At 60.1% G+C, this 19,192-nt stretch overlaps 1 protein-coding gene across 5 annotated transcripts in view; it reads right to left on the bottom strand.

Moving 5' to 3' along the window:
* Positions 1-1,449: 1,449 nt before the first annotated feature.
* The window catches only part of LOC111154218 (ATPase phospholipid transporting 9B (putative)), a 227,591-nt gene continuing 209,848 nt past the window's right edge, over positions 1,450-19,192 (bottom strand). For 4 of the 5 annotated variants that reach the window (XM_022513693.1, XM_022513696.1, XM_022513697.1 and 1 more), the window contains 6 exons: positions 18,647-18,802; positions 18,501-18,565; positions 13,293-13,401; positions 6,305-6,362; positions 5,439-5,642; positions 4,147-4,935 (listed from right to left, as the gene is read on the bottom strand). In XM_022513693.1, coding sequence (XP_022369401.1) covers positions 4,364-4,935; positions 5,439-5,642; positions 6,305-6,362; positions 13,293-13,401; positions 18,501-18,565; positions 18,647-18,802 — 1,164 coding nt within the window. In that variant the 3' untranslated portion in view covers positions 4,147-4,363. Of the gene's footprint in view, positions 1,619-4,146; positions 4,936-5,438; positions 5,643-6,304; positions 6,363-13,292; positions 13,402-18,500; positions 18,566-18,646; positions 18,803-19,192 lie in introns of those variants that run through there. The other variant, XM_022513694.1, reaches the window with a different exon arrangement.

A 19,192-nucleotide genomic window follows, 5' to 3' on the forward strand; every position in this document is an offset into this window, starting at 1 on the left:
CAAGGCCTTCAGCGGGGCTCAAAGTGCAGGACCTCCGGCCACTCCTGCAGGTGGGAGTCCCCTGCCGGGGTCCCCGAGCCTCTGCGGTCCCACCCTCGTACTTGGCCCCCCCGCCCACGTGTCCAACCTGCACCTGTCCCTCCTCCAGCCTGTTCCCCCGCGCACCCGCTGACCCAGCCGCGTCACGGTGCGTCCGGCAGGTCCCTCGGGGCCGCAGGCTCCGCGTGCCCGCGCACCGCCAGCGAGCTCCGCGGCCGCCGGGCGCCAGGCCCAGAACGCGCGTCCCTCCCGGGGCGGCCCTACCCCCGACGGCTGAGCGCCGCGTGCCACCCTCCGCCCCGCCGCCGGCCCCCGCCTCGCCTCACCCCTCCGCTGAGCCCCGGCCCCGCGACCCAGGGACCTCCGCGGGCCAGCGCGCGCCACACCCGCCGGGGCCGCCGACCAGCGCTCGCGAGCCGGGCTGCGGGGCAGGCGCGGGGACCGTCGCCTCGAGGGCCGCCGGCCGGGCCCCGCAGAGTCCGTCAAGTCTGGTCGCGTCTCCTCCCGACGCTTCCCGGCTGCTCGTCTCTCGGGGTCGCCGACCACGTGTTGCCGCGGGCCTCGCGGCGCGTCTTACGGCCGGCCCTTCGCTCGGGGACACGCCGCCCGCCCGCCGGGCAGCACCCGCGGGGCTTCGGTGCCCGGACCCCGCGTGCCGCCGTCCCGCGTGCAGCCGTCCCTCCTGCCGGCCGCTGCGCGCGCATCCACCGCGCGGTGGGCGGGGCCTCGGGACGGGGCGGGGGCAACAGCGCCACCTGGCGGGCGGCAGGTGCACAGGCCCCTGGGACCCGCGGAGGCCGCTGCGCACACCGCACCGCGTTCGGCCCGATGACCCCGCACGGGCTGCGCGGCCCCGGAACTGGGGGGCGCGCATCATCCTGCGGAGGCCGAGCTGCGCAGCGCGGGCTGTGGGGCCGCGGCCCCCGCCTCAGCCGACCGGGAGGAAGTCGCCCCACGCTCCGGGGAAGCGCGGGCGCTGATGCGCGCCGTGTCCGACCAGGGACCCCGGGGTGCGCCCCGCGTGCCCGACCCGGCCGAGCCGGCTCACGGGGCTCACGGAGCGCGCGGCCGAGGCGGGAACGCCGGGCCGAGGCGGGGCATGCGGCGCGCGAGCTCGCGGGCCCGTGTCACCCGCGCGGACGGCGACCCGGACCCCGGGCTCCACGCGCGGCGGCCGCTGCCCCGGAGCAGGGGGCGCTCCGCGCGCCGCTCAGGCTGCGAACGGGGAAGCCCCGCGCCCGGGCTCAGGAGCACGCCCCGGGGAGGGGACCCGCGCCGCTTCCACGGACACGTAGGCGGTTCGACAGGAAAATTCAATTGTGAGCAGCGGACAGACACAAGACAGAACGCGGCTGTGCGCCCCGCCCCGCACGGCCGCCCCCGCGGCCCCCGCGGCCCCCGCCCTCCCCCGCCCCGCGCCCCGCAGGCCCCGCGCGCTGGGACTAGGGCGAGAGCTTGGAGTAGCTGGGCGGGGCCAGCTTGCGCTTCAGGTGCTTGAGCACGTAGAGCGGCAGACAGCTGACCGCGGTGACCGCCGACACCTTCCACACGAAGGCCGCGCTGGTGATGAAGGCGACGTCTGCGGAGACACAGGAGCAAGCGTCAGAGGCGGCCTCCAGCCCCCGCCGCCCGCCGCCCCGCCGCCCGCCACGGGCACCGGCCACGCGGGGCCTCCCGCGGTCCGTCCCGCACCCGCCGCCCAGGCGCGGCGCTTCGCTCCACGGAGTAGAGACCCGAGGGTCAGACACGCGCAGGGACCCCGAGCGCCCGCGGCGGCCGCACGTCCACGCAGGGCTCGGCCGCTTGCTCGGGGAGGCGACGCCACACCGGCGACCCGTGGGACCCGCGGGCCAGCTGTGTGGGCGGGTGCGGCCGTCTGGGGAAGCCGCCACCGGCCACTCCTGGGCACGCGGGCGCGTCTCACGCTCACGGAACAAAGCGGGGCCGCCTGAGTTCCGCGGGGAGACGCGCGTGCAAGAGCCGACCCGCAGCGGGTTCTCCCGCGGCAGCTGCCCCTCGGGCGCCCGGCGGGACGGGTCCCCTTGCGGGAGTCACGGCTGTTACACGCGGTGAGCCCAGTGCGCTCCTGCCCACAGCCGGCGGCCGAGGGTCTGGATTTCACCGCCCCAGAGACTCCCCGCAGTGTGTCTCGGGGACTCGACCACTAAGACACCGAGGCGGACACGCGGCAGGGAGGGTGCACGGCGCGCTTGGCTACACACGGAGGCCCGGGTACCGGCCCTCACCAGGCACGCCATGCCCAGGGGGTAAAAGCCCACGGGGGCCACGTGCTTGGGCCCCGAAGAGTCAGCAAGGAACAGAGGCAGCTGCTCGCCATCGGCGAGTCTCGAGCACCGTCCGTCTTCGCCCCTGCCTGTGAGAGGCGGCGCGCACCAGCGGACAGAAGGAAAAAGCTTTGCTTCTACGGTGGGACGGGCGCTTACTTCTCTGCCACGTGTAATGTTCCAGTTATGACAAAGGAGGAAATACACAGTTCCTGCACTTGAAACTCGCCCAAACACACGCATTTCGCGACCTGCAGTTCTGCGGTGAAGGAGACGCTTTCCCGGTACAGCTGCTGGGCGTTACCATCCGTGTTCGCCCGCAGAGTTCACCCGGCACGTTGCGTGACCACAGGTAACAGAAGCGCAAGGCTCTTCTTTCCTTCCTGGTGAAGACGAACCATCCCGGAGACCACCGGTGCGTGTGTGGCATGCTCCTCGGTGACAGAAAATACATGTCGACTGTTTGTTAAGGGTTAATGCTGTGGCCTTCAGACAGATTTTCCCACAGCCCCAAACCAACTGTGACACAGATGCAATTACTGCAGCAACGCTCCGGTGAGGCCCCGATCAGGGAGGGCCACCCGCATTGGAAGGTGGGCAAGTCAGAGCAGAACCCTCGTCCAGGGTAGGACCCGCTCCAAAGCGGCCACTGAACGTGGAGAACTTCTGGAAGCCTCCCGGCCTCCTGCAAAGGAACCCATGACGTCCGTGCCCTGTAGGACAGCCCACTCCAGAGGGCCGAGGGCACCGCTGCCATTAGTCGCCTTCTGCCCAGCCGGGCTCCTTTGAGGACGCTTCCGCAAGTGGCACTCACAGTCGGTGTCCACACCACGTCCTCTCAGCCCCACGGCCCGCTGGAGGCTCTCTCCTGCTCCACCGAGGACACTGCCCTCTGCACCTGGGGTACCTCCCCCCCGCCCCCAGGACACCTCCTCCAGGCGCACTCCCATGCCTGAGGCCCAGCCCCCAGCCGAGGCCGCTCCTCTGGCTTCTCCCTGGAGCTCCCCGGGTTGTCTTCACCCCTGAGGGCGCCTGGAGCCTCTGATGCAGCTGGGTCTTGGCGTGAGTCGGTCACTGTCCCCGGCAGGCGCTCTTCCCTGCAGACACGCAGACTTCAGATCTGGGTTTTTCCTGTGCATTCTCTTTCTGGGACCCCGTGGTGGCCAGAGGGCAGGCCTCCTGGAGGAACCCGGAATCCGCTGGTTCTCACCCTCCACCTGACTCTTCGCCTCCTTGGTCCTCTCCTGGAGGGCCCTTGGCTTAATTTTCGACTCCTGCTATGTATGTCTTTGCTAGCATGCTTCTCCCCGAGGGTTCCTCCCACCCTCTGGGCCCCTGGACGCACCTCCCCTGTCTCGTTCGCCTGAGGTTTCATGCCCCCCTCCCCGGGTTTGTTGCTGTCTTCCCAGCTGTTGGCTCACGGTGCGGCTGGGCGAGAACCTCTGTGGGGGGTGTCATTTCTTCAGCGCCCTCGGCCTGAGCACACGCCTGTCAGGCTCACAGACGAGCCTCGCGGCACAGGAGGCCGGGCAGGGGACGGGAACTTAACACTCAGAGTGTGAATTTACAGGAAGTGCTTGTTTGCACAGATAGTGGCCTGACGAGCGACTGTCTGGAGGCGACGGGGGCTCCCTGGCCGCTGGGCAGCAGGCTCTCTCCCTCGTGGGAGGCACGAACGTCAGCAAGTTGTGGAGGTTGGGACCTCTGCGCTGGTCCCACAGGGTAACGAAGGCCCATGACTAAGCAGCCCCACGCAGTGACAGTGAGCACTTCAGCTGTTACTACGGCCACTGACAAGACCACCAGACACGGTGCTATTTTCCCTTTTCTGAAAATCCTCTGGGAAATTTCACCTCAGATCAGGGAAGCACCCCGAGCCGTGTTTGTTTCATGCGGTGTGGACACGGTGACCGTTTCCGCCCTACGGGGGCTTGGGCCAGCTCTGGGAGCCTTGGAGCACCTGGCGGTGACGACCAGTAGGACGAACGTTGCCATTGGGCTCATCTGACAATATTCCGTCTCTTCTCGCTGCCCTAATTCTAAAAACCCTGAAAAGATCGTCTGCGCTCCCGTGGGCCACATGGGTCAACGCTGGGACAGCGAACAGTGTGACTAACATACTCTGGCTGGAAAGGCTTGGGGCAGGGACAGGGGGCAGCCGGCTGAGAGGAACGCAGACCAGGGCCAGCGGGGACGCTGGGCCAGAGCAGGCTGCGCGGGGCTTCTGTGCACAGCGAGCTCCTCCCGTGGCCAGTGGGCCCCAGGTTTTGAGGGAAGGAGCGTGGACAGGTCACATGAGCTTGCAGATAAGGGCGAAGTCTGGCCCACTTTCCCTCCGCTCTGTACAACAGGGTGACACGGACGAGCTTGGTGGCAACCACAGCCACAGTCTGAGTGTGGCCCAGCAGCCACGTGTTGGAACAGGTTCTGTGAGGCCACTCTGTCAAGGTCACTGGACTGGTGATAGTGGAGCTGGGATGTGCACACAGTGACCCTGCCACGGTGCCCATGATGCTTCTGACACACTGAAGATGCTGCTGGGGCGGAGGCCACCAGCGTGCTGTCCCGTGGCCTCCGTGTCCAAAGGCAGGCCTCGACTCCATCTGGGGAGCTTGTCAATTAGGAAAAAGGACAAATAATGCAGCTCTTGTGGAAGGAATTTTTGGAAACGGCAACCTTCAATATAAACTTTTGAAAAGCCAAGAGGGTGACAATCTGAATTTCGTAAAACTTTTTTTGTAAAAAAAATTTTTTTGTCAAAAAAAGTTTTACCTTTCCATAAAAATAAGCTTTTTGTGTAGTAAAGCCTTCCGATGTGGGTTTTACTATGGTTTGTAATTTAAGACAGTGTATCAAGAAGTAATAAAAAGGGGCGCCTGGGTGGCTCAGTGGGTTAAGGCCTCTGCCTTCAGCTCAGGTCGTGATCCCAGGGTCCTGGGATGGAGCCCCACATTAGGCTCTCTGCTCAGCAGGGAGCCTGCGTCCCCCCCACCCCTGCCTGCCTCTCTGCCTACTGTGATCTCTGTCAAATAAATAAATAAAATCTTAAAAAAAAATCACAAACAAATGTATAAAAATGAGTAACAGACAAGAAGGATTCCCATGGTAACTTACCAAAATACTCGTTTAAGAAAGCGAGGGAGGCCACGTAGCAGCCCAGGCTGAGGACCTCGGCCACCACCATCAGCCAGTGCCACGTCCTGACGGTCAGGGCCACCATGAGCAGCTCGGTGAGGATGAGGGCCGTGAAGGAGATGGCCACCACGTGCACAAACTCTGACTCGAACAGGAGCAGAGCCCCGTACATGAGGATGCCGCCTGCAACACAGGAGCACAGGGACCCGCGGCTGTCAGAGGGCGGGACCCGGCACCCTACCAGCCAGCTGCGCAAACAGGACAGACCGCGCCAGCCAACATACATCACACTCGGAAATGCGGGATCACGCATACCCCCCACTCTGTGTGGACAAACGATTTATTTAAACTCTGGATTATGAATAAAAGAAGACGTGGCACCAAAGAGAGGCTTAGGAACTTTTTAGTACTTGAAGACCAGGCCATCTTCAATCAGCATAACTGTGTTTTCGATGTGATCTACCTCATCGGCTAATTCACTTTTAGCAACCTCTCGTTTATCTGGAACACTCGCCAGACGGCTACTGACTTCTGTTTACCTAAGTGAGGTTTCTCACGGTCTGGACATCGCTCCGTGAACGGAAAGCACTTGGTGGGACATGACGTGGTACACGGTTGGTAAAATGTCTCCAGATTAATGTTTAATTAAAGACGTGCATCAGTAACCAACCAACCACCCGTTACGCTGCACTGTGAAGGGCCCGGCCGGCCGGCTGCTAGAGCACCGGTTCGGTTCCCGGGGCAAACACAGCATCGACGAAACTCGAAGCCTCTGCACTTCAGCCGAGCGGGGGAAAGGCCACCGCTGGCAGGAGACCAGAAACCCTCCATCCGGCCCGCCTTACCTTGGTAAACACTGACCAACACCCAGACGAGGAAGGTCTTGAAGGACAAGGATCTTCCCTAGGGTAAACAGTGGAGTAGCTTAGTTAGCAGAGGGGGACAACACGCGTGACTCACAGATTTCCAAACGGCTGGTTATGGGTACCTTCTAGAAGACCCCCAGGCCCCAAGCCCACGAACTGGCCTAAGACTTGCCTTCCTGCCTGTGCGCCGTGTGCACCAGGCCCAGAGCAGCGGGGCCCCCACTCACGCTCTGCTGACCTTTAGGGCACAGCCACGAGCTCCCCGGCTCCTGGTGCACGGTGCACATCAGTGAATGCTGGAAGGCACCGGGACAGAGACTCTCTGTCGTGGGAACGACTCCCTTCACGTCCTTATTTCTCAGGAACAAACACTCCTGTGTTTACCCCGTAGCTTCTCCAGGTGAGAAAGGACGGTTTCTCTCAGCTGGGGCCGGGGTTCACCAGCCCGCAGACCCCTTCTGGAGACGCCACGTCGGTCCGTCCAAGAGGGACACACAGAGTGGCTTTCAGGCAACAGCCTTCACTTTCACAACGGCGATGGGGCCACCGGACGTGTCCGTGATGGAAGAACTCGGCCTGCGTTCCCTCCACACCCAAGAGGGAGACACGCCATCCGCCAGCCGCACTGGCCTGCTGGTGCTCAGGGCTGGTCCACGGCAGTGCTTGTCAGGTGGGGCCTTGGGCATGATGGGCGCCGGACCCGTGTGGTCACACCTGGCATCAACCCTCTTGTGTGGTGCCGTGTGTCCGTCACACAGGGCAGACGCGGTCGCCAGTTACACACGACACAGTGCGAATGGTTCGAGGCTTCCCACGAGTCCGCGCTGTGGGTTAGCTGTGCTGGGTAGCGGACAGGTGACCCTTGACATGGGTTTGAACTGTGCGGGTCTGCTAATGTGCATTTTTAAAAAATATGGTATTTTAATATTTTAATAAATATGGTACTGTAAATGTATTTGCTTTTCCTTGTGATTTTCTTAACTTTTTCCCTCCGGCTGCTTTATGGTAAGAACACAGCACAGAGCACGTGTAACGCAGTCCGCGTTTCCGGGGTGGGTGAGGCTTCTGGTCACCAAGAGGCCTCTAGTCCCTGGGTGTTTGGGGAGTCAAAAGTGATATGCAGATGTCTGTGCAGGGGGTGGGTGCCCCAACTCCGCAGCGTTCAAGGGTCAGCGGCAAATGACCAGAGTCCGAAGCTCTGCCCGCGACCTGGGGCCTCAGAGGCACGTCAGAAGTACCGCCAAGGAGGGACGAGCTGTTGCGCAACAGATGCCCCAGGGCGCCTGCCACAGTGACCTGCAGAGTATCTGAGATCTGAGCCATGCCCACCTAGACTTGAGTGACGACTTTTCAAAAGGGACACAGGCCACAAGGCACGTGCGGCCACTCCACCACCTTCCTGGGAAATACCGGCTCAGACCTAACAGGTGTCCCTGCGAGTGGTGCTGGGTTTCAAAAGGGCGGGAGGTTTCAGGGGAAACACGTGTACATCCCCGTGCGTATGTGCCAAACGCGTTGCTCTGCCTGGACACCAGCAGGTGTTTGGTCTTTGATAAAACTCATGCAATTAGGAATGTGGCTAATTTTATTAGAATATTTTAAAAGAGAATTTAATTTTTTGATATAAACATGAAAGGTTTCCTCTGTAGCTAGATTTGCTGACATCTCTCCACTATTTTATGTGATATAACCAGCAGTTTACACAGTGAAAGGTACAGAGGGGGCTGTTTGCTCTCCTGCATCGGGAACTGCGAACTTCCCCCATGGGGCCTGTGAAGGTCAGCACGCCCTGTGCGCGCAGGTCAGAGCTCTGTATCCAAGCGGCGCAGCTTGATAAGGCAGAACCCCACAGAATGAGCACAGAAGCTGTCAATAAAATGACTGAGACGCGGTGGGAACTGTGCATAGACCACGAGCTCCTGGATGTGGTGCTTCTCAGGGCCCCAGACCTCAGCTTGGACAGACGCAGTGAGGGGCTCATTGTACTTGGTGGCACAGATATGCATGAACACTGGCCCCTGAAGGCAGACCCAGCCACGCGTGCAGGGGCCCTCCTGGGCTCACACGCCTCTCCTCCTGTGTTAGCGGAGGAAGAACTGCCTGTCTCCGGCTGCGGAAACTCCCCTGGCAGGAGCTCTGTCCGGAATCTGCGCAGACACCGCTCAGGGTCCAGCCGGCCCGGGTCTGAGTCCTGCTCGGGGCGCCCCAGGGCACACATTCAGCCTCAGTGAGTGGTCTCGTCCTCCGTGAACAGAAGTGATTAGAGATCCAAAAGCACCTTTCTATTACGTACCAACCAAACTGTAAAAATGAAATCAAGCAAATCTTGGGAAAGGTTAATCCCTCCTCAGGTTGTGCGAACAACTCACTAATCTACCTTGGTCTGAGACACGTGGGGCACAAGCGGCCGCACGTGTTGGTACGGCCGCCTCCCGCGGCCCCTCCGTCCCCGACTCCCGACGACCCCGACCCCAGGCTACTGCCCACCTGTCATCTGGGCCCAAAGCTCCACATTTCCCAGGGTGCCAGGCAAACGGGATCATACGAGCTTCTGAGTCGGGCTTCTTTTGTGTAGCAAATGCATTTAAGATTCCCCCATGTGGCTGGACACTGGGCGGTGTGGCTGCGGTGACTGGCGGCCCTGGCCTGGCGGCTGCCATTTCCTTACAGGATTCTGTGTGCCACGAGTTTTCACTTCTCTTGGGTAAATGCTGGGTCATGTGCTCAGTGCATTTAACTTCACCAGAACTGCCGAACGGTGCCCCGGGTGGTCATGCCACACCGTGTGCCCGTCAGTGGGGAGCGGGCATGTGGTGCTGCCACGCGCGGGACCCTGCCTTCCTGTGGTCCCCGCCGCCGTCCCCGCCTGAGACATGGTGGAGAGCACAGTGTCCCCAGATGCTCACTGACCACGTGCGCGTCGTGACCTGCGCGGCGCTGTCCCTCAGGGCTCTTCCCGTTTCAGTCATGGGGTCGCGTCCTTCGTGAGTTGTGAGGTTCTTTGTACTTTCTGGATACAAGGCCTCTGTCGGGAGTGGGATCTGCCAGGACTTCCAACGAGGATCTTGCTCTTCACTAGCTCGGCAGTGCCACCCACGGAACAAAAGTCTTGGATTATGATAAAGTCCAGCCTGGCAACGTTCCCCTTTCTGAATCATGCGTCCGAGCCGCATCTAAATAGGTCTGCCCCAAGGTCACGCACGTGTTCTTCTGCATTTTATTCCACAAGGCGAACAGCCGTACATTTTATGTCGGGTCTAGGACTCATTCTGAGGGAGCCTCCCCAAAACTGTGAGGGTGGCTGGAGGCTCCCTTCTGCGGGCGGCTCTGACGGCATTTGCTTTCCCTTCGCGCTTGTCAAAGATCTGCTTTGACACCTGCGGCTCCTGCCCTGGGCTCTCTGTCGACCCCACTGGTCCAGGAGTCTGTCCTCCGCCAAGAATGCCTCATCTTGGGTAGAGCGAGTCTTCCCAATTTGTTCCTCTTTTTAAAAACGATCTTGGTAATTCCAGTTCCCCTGCCTTTCCATGTAAATTTTGGAATCTGGCAGCTGTTGGGCACACGGAGTTTTCTGGTCACATTCTTTTGCACCTTTCAAAGTCCCTCTCGACAGTGTCCCACAGCGCACACATCCGGCACACGGTTTGTCAAACCGACTTTGCTTCTCTATTGCCAAGGCTGTTCAAAACCATCTTCAGACCTCAATGGTTCACTGCTGGGTTCACTGCTGGCACACAGAATCAGAAAGGAGAAGAGAGATTTTTTCCTTGAATCCTACCACCTTGTCAAACTTACTAGTCCAGAATTCTTGGGGCTTTTCCACAGAGATGATTATGTCATCTGCAAACAGGTCCTCCCCTAATTTCTGTCTTTCACTTCTTTTTCGTGCCTTATCACTGTTATTTCTAAAATTATATTCAGAATACAAATACACATTCCCAAGCTAAAACCATTTGAGAATATTCAACGGGAAGTAAAAACACAGTGAAGTGACCCTAACAGTGTGTGTCGGACGGCGTCAAGGATTCTGATAACAGACCGCAGGACACCACCCACTTGATTCTCCTCACAACTCCCTCCACTGCCACCCACGGCCTCGCAGTTCGAAGGTTACCTTCGTGAGCATACAACCACGTGCTGCTCGTGGAACCGCAGCTGTATGTCTGAGATATCAGGACCAGGAGGGCCGGCTCAGGTGAGCGTGGGTGACCCTGGATCTCAGGATCGCATGGCCTTTCTCGAAGGGCCACAGACTGGGGTAAATAGAGTCATCTGTGCCGTTGGGAGGGGTGGGCACACGGGGTCCCTGTCCCACTGGCAGCATCAGAAAATGGCGAGGGGCTACTCATCGTGAGTGACGTGCGAGCATTCGAAGCAGAATCTGACCTTTAAAAGAGGAACAGCAGAAGTGGTCAGAGACACGTCACTTCTGCAAGGGTGAAGCGACAGGCCTTCAGGAAGGGGAGGGGAGGGGAACGCTGCTTCTTCGCCAGACGGCTCGCGGAGCCACTCCTGAGCACAGCATGGATTCCAGGCTGGGCTCAGGCCTCCAGAGAGAGCTGGGAGCAAACATCTGTGTTCCGGACTGGCTGAGCCCGTTAGAGGATGTGAGTCAGATCTTTAAGGCCTGGGCTCTGCCTCACATCTCAGAAAAAAAAGACAGGTTATCAAATAAGTATGAAAAGCGGTATTTTCTTTCAAAGCATGGTACTTTCCCCTCTGTTCTGCTCGGGATATGTACGCTGCTTCCCGATTCCTCTGAAGGTCTGTTGGGAATGTGCTGCGGCCCTGGCCTTCTGCTCAGAACAGGCTGGACGCAGCCCTGCCTGTGGCCTGTGTCATGCTGCTGCTTGTCATGTCATTCACCCTGAATTTACTTTTTCTTTCCAGACTGAGCGTGGGCTTCCTGGGCCAGAGTGACGTCTTGCTGGCACCTCTAGCAGCCGCAGACCCAGCGCGTCCTACACGGACAGGCCAGGCGGACGGGCCTCCCGCGTCACCGCCAAGTGTCAGAAGTAACGGAAAGCTTCCAAATCTGTGCTTCAGTAAGAAAACATAACTGAATTGTATCGAGTTCGGTGGTTAAGTACTTTAGCGACACTTTGTTTTCGAAGGATTTGAAGTGGATCAGATTTTGAACAAAGTGTTTACTTTAGAAACACAAGAGGGATGGATTTTGGATCTTGAAGAAAAGGAGCCTTTTCTTCAAGAACGATCACGAGCAGCTGAACTCCTGTCCCAGTCATGGAAGAACGGCGTCCGGGCTCCAGCGCACCGAGATGCTCCCAACGAGCCGCCACCAAGACGGGATCTCCTGCTCAGTCAGCACCGAACTCTCCTTCCTGACACACTCGTGCTTTCTGTGTCACCTCATGGGGACGTCTGCGGATTCAGGGCTACCTGGGACCCTGTGGGGATCTTCTTGCTCCCAGAGCAACGGAGGTGCTGATGGCCGGACTTCTGAGACAGGGACTGTCAGGCCTCCGACAGTGGGTGTTCATCCCACATCCCACCGGCAGGACTGCTCCGATGTTGACCATCTGGTGATGGTGCCCAGGCTGACCCGCAGTGACCGTGAGCAGCGGAGACACTGGCCACCTATGATTCTAGGGAACTCATCTGGTTTTGTTTGTACGTGAAGAGCTGGTTTCCCCCTTACGTCTGTGAGGCAGCATTTAAGTGAACATTTCTGGAGTTTATGGAAATAAGGAAACACATAATCTACTAAAATTATAATTCCTCATAAAAGCTTCCTATAGTTTTTAGATCTTTGATCCTGTTCTGTTTTACTGAATGATAACAGTCTCACCATTTTAGAATATTAAACCAAAAAGTTTTCCTTTTACTTGTAATATTCACAGTGTTATCATCAGGATACCAATGCTACATATATACACATCTGGAAATATGTCTTATATACACGTTTCATCATGAAATCACATACGGTGTTATCGAACAAGGGCTGACATTTTATTTTACGCTGTGCTGCTCCATAGCTTTCTTTCCGTCCTCACTGTAAAAGCCGCGTGAGCACGTCATATGTTTTCCAAGAACCTTTAAGTCTCAATTCCATCCGGCTCCTGTAACACCATGAAGCCTGACGATCATCGTGGCTTGAGCAGGCACAGGACGCGGTTCTGAGTGGTGGGTGGTTCTGGTTCTTTCTCCGTACTGCCAAGGTTTTAAAGATCCGAGTCAGTAATTTCAGGTTATCACTTATGAACCTAGATTTGATTGGGGGTGAGTGGGTTTTGTTCTCAGTGCTGCTTCAGGAAAACTCCAAAGGCACCACGGCTCGTCCTTGGAGGACTGGGGGTGTCCCGTGGAGCTCGTCTTCCACGCTAGAGAAAGAGGGTTTCGTGAAGAAGTGTGGCCAGCTTGACGCTTTCTTCAGGAACGCCTGCATCTGGACGTAGCTCTGCGCCAGAGGAAGGGATCCTCGGCAGGTTCAGGGGGCACACGTTCCCCAGCAGCATCCTGTTACCTCAGCCCTGGGTCCCAGTGACAGACTCTCCACCTTTCCTCAGACGTGATGCTGAATGCACGGCGGAGGGAGGCTTGGGTAGGCACAGGACTCCCAGCCGGCGACTCTGAGTTCAAAGCGCTGGGACGCTGCCACGGTGGACACAAGCCTGTCCCGCCCCAGGGGACACCACTGTCATCAAGTGTCCCTCACCGGGCACTCGTCTGCCACAGGGCGAGCCCAGTCACCACGGGTTCAAACACGGTTGAGCACCTTTAAAATTTCAGTTGTGGCACGACATCAGAGCTTTACTGCAAACATGAGAAAACAATTGTTTCCCCTTTTTAAAGTCGAACTCAAAAGGAACACGGCCAAAACAGCTGGTCGTAAAAACCATCTGAAGGACAGACGTTACTCAAGACCTTCTGGCAGCTGCTTCACGACGGGCGCGTCTCCTCCCAACACCAGCAACGGGTCTGCTGGTCCCCGGCCCCACGCCTGTACCTTGGTGAGGTCCTTGTAGAGCTCTGGGTACAGCATGGCCATCTCCGGCTTCACATCCTGGTCCAGCACTAGCGAGAACACCGGGAACATGGTGTAGAGAGTCGCGTACCTACAACCGAGACAGGGCGGTCAGCGGGGAGCACGCACCACGGCCGACACACCTGTCGTCAGAGGCCAGGACCCGACACGCGGCTGCAAACTCAGATTCGATCCCAGGGCTCAGCGTGCGGTGTGGGAACCCCATCTGGGAGCCACAAGCGCTCACAGGAACCCACTTTCTTTTTTTTATTTTTTTATTTTTTTTATTTATTTTTTTTTTTTAAAGATTTTATTTATTTATTTGAGAGAGAGCACATGAGCAAGGAGAAGGTCAGAGAGAGAAGCAGACTCCCCGTGGAGCTGGGAGTCCGATGCGGGACTCGATCCCGGGACTCCAGGATCATGACCTGAGCCGAAGGCAGTTGTCCAACCAACTGAGCCACCCAGGCGTCCCAGGAACCCACTTTCTTAATGACACTTTCTATGTTGAGGTCACTCTGGACCCACAGGCGGGGCACGAAGCAAGCCCAGGGGCCCTTCCCCCGGTTCACCCCGCGCACACCTCAGCCCAGTCCCGCCGCCGCCACGCCCAGGACCCCCGACGCCCGCCCCCCCCCCGCCACCTCCGTAAGTCCCCTGGTGCGGCTACGTGTGAGCCTTTCCACCCAGCCCAGCTCCCGGGACGCTGCTCCGGGCGCTGTGGCAGCTGCGCTCGCCCCTGCGGGCCGTTGGCCAGCACTCGCCGTTGGACCGTGCCGCCTCCGACCTGCTCGCTCGCTCAAGGGCATCAGGGTCATTCGCGGTGTTTGGTTCTCACGGAGCACAGCTGTGAACGCTCACCGCACGGGTGTTTCGTGAGTCTCTGTTCATTCTAACAGGAGGGCCACCTGGGGCCATTAGCCCAAGGGTCTCATTGCGGAGAAACACGGACTGTGCCGGCTGGCCGGGCGCGTGCGGGCCCCGCTTCTCTGCACCCCCACCGTCTCCCTGATGGCTGCTGACGGGGACATCGTGCAGGTGCTCACAGACAGCTACAAGCTCTGGGTCAAGCTCCGCCCGAGCCGTCCGTCGGTCGGTCTGCAAGCCGACGGCTCTCTTCCTGCCGGAACGTGAGTGCCCGGATGTGTGGTGGCGAGTGTGTGCCCGTCGCTCCTGAAGGAAGAGCTCGCCGCAGGTGGCCGTCTCGGTCCGCACTGCTCTCTCCTGCCTGGCCCTGGTGAGGACCCCGCGGTCCCTGGGGCCACTCCTCCCCCGCTCCCTGTCTTCATGGTTTGTCCTCTGTCTCCCCGAGTCTTTGTGTGACGTGTTTCGGTATGGATGTCTCTGCAAGCACCCTTTGGGACATTTTCAGCCATTCTCTCTTCTGTAGCCCAGCACCCCTGTCCTCCCTCCGGAGCCCCAGGGACACGAAGCTGCAGCCCCTGAGGCTCTGCTGGTCTCTGGGCTCTCAGGGTGCTCCCAGGGGTGCCGTCCCGCATCCCACCCTCGGTGGGCCTCCGCTCTGCTGTGGGCCGGGTCCGTGGCCTGTGCTGGGCTTGGCGGTCAGTTTCCATCGGGTTCTGCTCTCTATTTCCTATTTCCAGGCGGACGTGTTTCATCCTCCTCTCTGTTCTGACTGCTCCTGCTGCTCATTAAAGTACATCTTCACGGCGGCTTCAACTCCTGTGTCACACAACCCCAACACCTCTGGCATCTCAGGGCCATCGTCCATTGTCTTCTTGAATCACTCGGAGCTCTTCCTGGTTCTCAGCAGAGCAAGTGACTGTCTATTGAAACTTGACGTCTGGGTGCCACGTAGAACACTGGGTCTCCTGGTGCTGCTCTGGTGGGAAGCGGGTGCAGCTGTCCTCCCCCAGGTTGGGGACAAGTCTAGGTTCCTCCCTGTGTGACACCCAACGAGGCTGCTTGTTATCGCTGGGTATGTGTGGGGTCTCGGCTCTGCACTTTGCAGGGAGGTGGGGGGGTGGTGTTTCTGTGGCATTGGTGGGACAGAGTGGCTGCCGTCTGAGCGCCGTGTGTCTGGCAGGCCAGAGCACACGCGTCTTCCACCTGGGACACCCGCGGGAGCTTGGCTGTGCTCAGCAAGTGCACCTGCACCGTCTTTGCTGACGCAGGACTGATTTCTTCTAAATGACATGTGCACCTGTGACAAAGCTCAGTAGCCCTGTCCTCGAACGGACTTCCATGGTCACTGGTCCAGGAGGCGCTGCCCCATCCAGGACCGTGGGTCACGAAGGGCACACCGTGTCAGGGAAGGCATTTCGGCCTGCCTCCTATCGCTGCGTGTCCGTGGAGGCCACCGGGGGTTGAAATCCATGTGCTTCAGAGCGGTCGGTCCTGCATGAGATTAAATAGGCTCAAGACCAGAATTTCTCCAGATCTGTTTTTTTCTTTTTTAAGGTTTTTTTTATTTATTTGATCGGGAAAGAGAGAGAGCACGAGCAGGGGGAGCAGCAGCAGAAGCAGGCTCCCCGCCAAACAGGGAGCCCGACGTGGGGCTCAATCCCAGGACCCTGGGACCATGACCTGAGCCGAAGGCAGATGTTTCACTGACTGAGTCACCCAGGCGTCCCCTTTCTTCCAAATTTTTAACTTTGTCAATCTTCTCAGAACTCCCACCCACTGAGAATGTGGGGGCTGAAAGCACCAGAGAGGCCGGCAGAGCCCGGCTGATGGGCACAAGGCAGGTGACCCCCTCCAGCACTGGCAGACGCAGCCGTCGCACGAGTGAGCCCCGCAGCCAGCTGAGAGCGGCCTGTCCCCGAGGACGACGCTGAGAACGTGCTGCACTGGCAGATGACAGGCAAAGAAGGGGTCTGGTGCAACAAGGTGGGACAGGTTCTTGACCCGGCGTCTCGTGGAGACGTCCACTTGCTGACCTGCGCGGTGAGCCTCTCAGAGGTGCTGTGACACACAGGGTTCCCCAGGACTCGGCCAAGGAGTACCTCCTGGAGGGGAGGCCACAGTGTGTGGCCGGACTGTGGCGGGAGCACCCACGCTGCCTCGCCCGCATCAGCGGCCCCTCCGAGCCGACGCGATGGAGGAGGGTGGACACCTGCAGCAGGAGGTGCTCTAAACTCATTCACTGTTAGCGGAACAGGGGCCTCTGCGACCCTGCAGGCTCCAGGGCCAGAGGTTCCGTCTCAGGACGTGACTCCTGTCTCGTCTTTCGTAAAAGCATCGCTTTCCTTCCCAGCCACGTCTGACGGTTGTTTTCTAGGTGAGGACAAAACTGATTCTACGGTTTCCTGTTGAAGAAGTTTCACATGAGAAGCTCTCTCCTCCACTCCCACCAAATTCGGCGTATTGATGCTTAAGAAAATTACGGCTGCCTCAGGTGACGGACGCGCAGAAAAACCCCGAATGAAGCCAACGCAGACAGGCGCTTCGAAAGCACTCGGGGCTCCTGCTGACCAGGGAAGGATCCAGTCGGGCCCGCGGCCGCAGCTTCACTGGCCCGGGCTCTGCCATCTAAGGAGGAGTCACCACTGTCCCCCAAATTTTCCTCTGAGTGTTTCAAATCCATAGCTTTAAAACGTGAAAGGAAGTGGGGATGGTCCCGCGTTTCTCCGGCCACCAGGGAAGCCGTGCGCCAGGCAGACTCCAGACGCGGCAAGGTCCTGAGTCACCCCATGCTCTCTGAAGGCCCTTCACGGGAGGGGCACTGTGAAGACCAAGGCGACGGGAAACAGTAAAGCGTGGCTGGAGCTGTTGGCGCCCTCACGGTCTCCCCTCGGTCGGTGCTAGAGCCACTGGAGAGTTGGCGGCCACGCGGAACAGCGCCGGGCACCTTGGACACCAGAGCCACAGCCATGATGGGAGCCCCCCCGCCCAGGCCCGGTCCATCGGGAGCTCAGGCCAAAATGCAGAGCTGGCGCTGTGGCCTGCAGGAAGGTGCGGGTCCGGCTCCCTGGAAGAGGTCCACCCAGGTGAGGGGAAGAGCCCCCGGCCAAGGAGACAGCTGGTGAGAAGGCGCAGCGCCCAGGGAAAGGGCAGGCCGTCCCGCCAGCTGGCACATGCAAGTGGGACACTCAGGGCCGGCCCAGCATGGTGTGGGGAGAGCAGCCCAGGCTCCCCGGTGGATGAAGCCTAAGGAGCACCAGGAAGCATCTGCCATCGGCTCTGCCCTGCGACGCTGGTGACTTGCGGCCCCAGTGTGTTTGGCAGAGCCTGACAGGCCCCATCTAACGCGCCCCGTCTCTTTCAAATCATCAGGGACCTTGGGGTTCGGGGAGTTGTCCGATGAGACATGTTCAGGAAGTGTAGTACTTCGAACACCTCCTCGGGGCAGAAGAGCTCGTGTGCCTGTTCTCCGCAGCCTTGGAAAGCAGCTAAATGCTGCGGGAAGGCCAGCCTGTCTGAGGCCAGCCCCAGGAGGTCCTCCCAGCAGCCCTGTGGCCTCCAGCACATTCCCAGGCTCCCTGGGCAACTCCTTCCTCGCCCGTGACATGGCAGCGTGGGGTGCCCGTTCCCTATGATGCCATGCAGAGGGGGTCAGCGCTCTGAACCGTCAGGGAGCACTGGGGTGACCTGCTCCTGCCTTCCGAGTGCGAACGCGTATGGGGAATGCATGGGCCGTGGGGGTGTTGGGTTCCGCGGGGCCGGTGTGGGGGCGTCGGGAGGCACCAAGTGCACTTCACTGCCACAGTGGTTTATGTCCTGGCGGAAGTCCGAGGGATGAGGGGAAGAGCAGCTCTAAACTCATTCACTGTTAGCGGAACAGTGGCGGCTACAACGGCACGCACGGGGCAGTCTCCGACCTACCCTCCCCGGCTGCTGAGTGGGGACCTTGAAGAGAGCTCGTTACCACTAGGGAGACGGTCGGTGTGCGCTCGGGCGTGTCGTGTCCTGTCCCAGCACCCCGTGCCTACGCGTCTGCTGCTGAGTGGTCACTGGTCACGACCCAGACACACCCCCGGAGTCCCAGCCTCCCGGGTCCCAGCCTGCGAAGGGGCTGCCACGGCGCCTGGGCGTCCCCCAGGGACACACACGTTCTCCAGACCAAGCAGCAGGAGATGGCAAGGGGCCCAGCCCCTGACGCGGTTCTTACTCTCACACCGACCAAGCGCGGTGACTCAGACACACTCTAGCTGTGGTTCGGCACCGGGAAGTCCTCCCCGACCGAAGCTGGGCAGGTGTGGGCAGGTGTGTGCCGGCCGCCCCACTTACCCCACCATGAGGAATCCTTGGTACAGAGGCACGGACGCGAAGTAGAAGACAGAGGAGAACACGGCCTTTGGGAGAGGAGAGCACCGGTCAGGCCCACACTTGCCCTCCCGGCGGCCCCGCCCGCCCCGGCGCCGGGCCCCGCGCACCTGCATCGTGGAGATGATGAGGCCCCGGTGCATGACAAACTGGCCGAGCGCGGCCGAGCGCTTGTAGCTGCTGCGCCCGTGCACCACGAGCAGCCGGCCGACGTGCCTGAACTGCGTGATGGAGAAGTCCGCGGCCAGGGAGGCCTGCCTGCCCTCCTGGAACGAGCAAGTGCCTTCCTGAAACCCGGCGCGCGAGGAGCAGGCGCCCCCAGAAGGGACCTGCAGGACTCAGCCTCCGCCTGCTGGAGCCAGGCGACGTCCCTACGACCTCGGCGGGGACGGGCTGGCAGGGTGTGTCCGGCAGCCGCGGGCAGCTCTGCGGGACCCCCTCGCAGGACAGACCTGAGGCAGAGAGCTGAGCGTGGCACCTGCCTCCAAGACTGCCTTGGGGTCCCGGAAACAGCCGCTGGCTGCAGGGGGAGAGCCGTCAAGGCTGCTTCCGGACACCGCGGGGCACCAGGAAGCACAGTGGCCGAGGGGGAGAGCCGTCAAGGCTGCTTCCGGACACCGCGGGGCACCAGGAGGCACAGTGGCCGAGGGGGAGAG

The sequence above is a fragment of the Enhydra lutris genome, unplaced genomic scaffold (assembly GCF_002288905.1).
Source record: "Enhydra lutris kenyoni isolate GAN:26980312 unplaced genomic scaffold, ASM228890v2 scaffoldscaffold36, whole genome shotgun sequence".
Classification (NCBI taxonomy): Eukaryota; Metazoa; Chordata; class Mammalia; order Carnivora; family Mustelidae; genus Enhydra; species Enhydra lutris.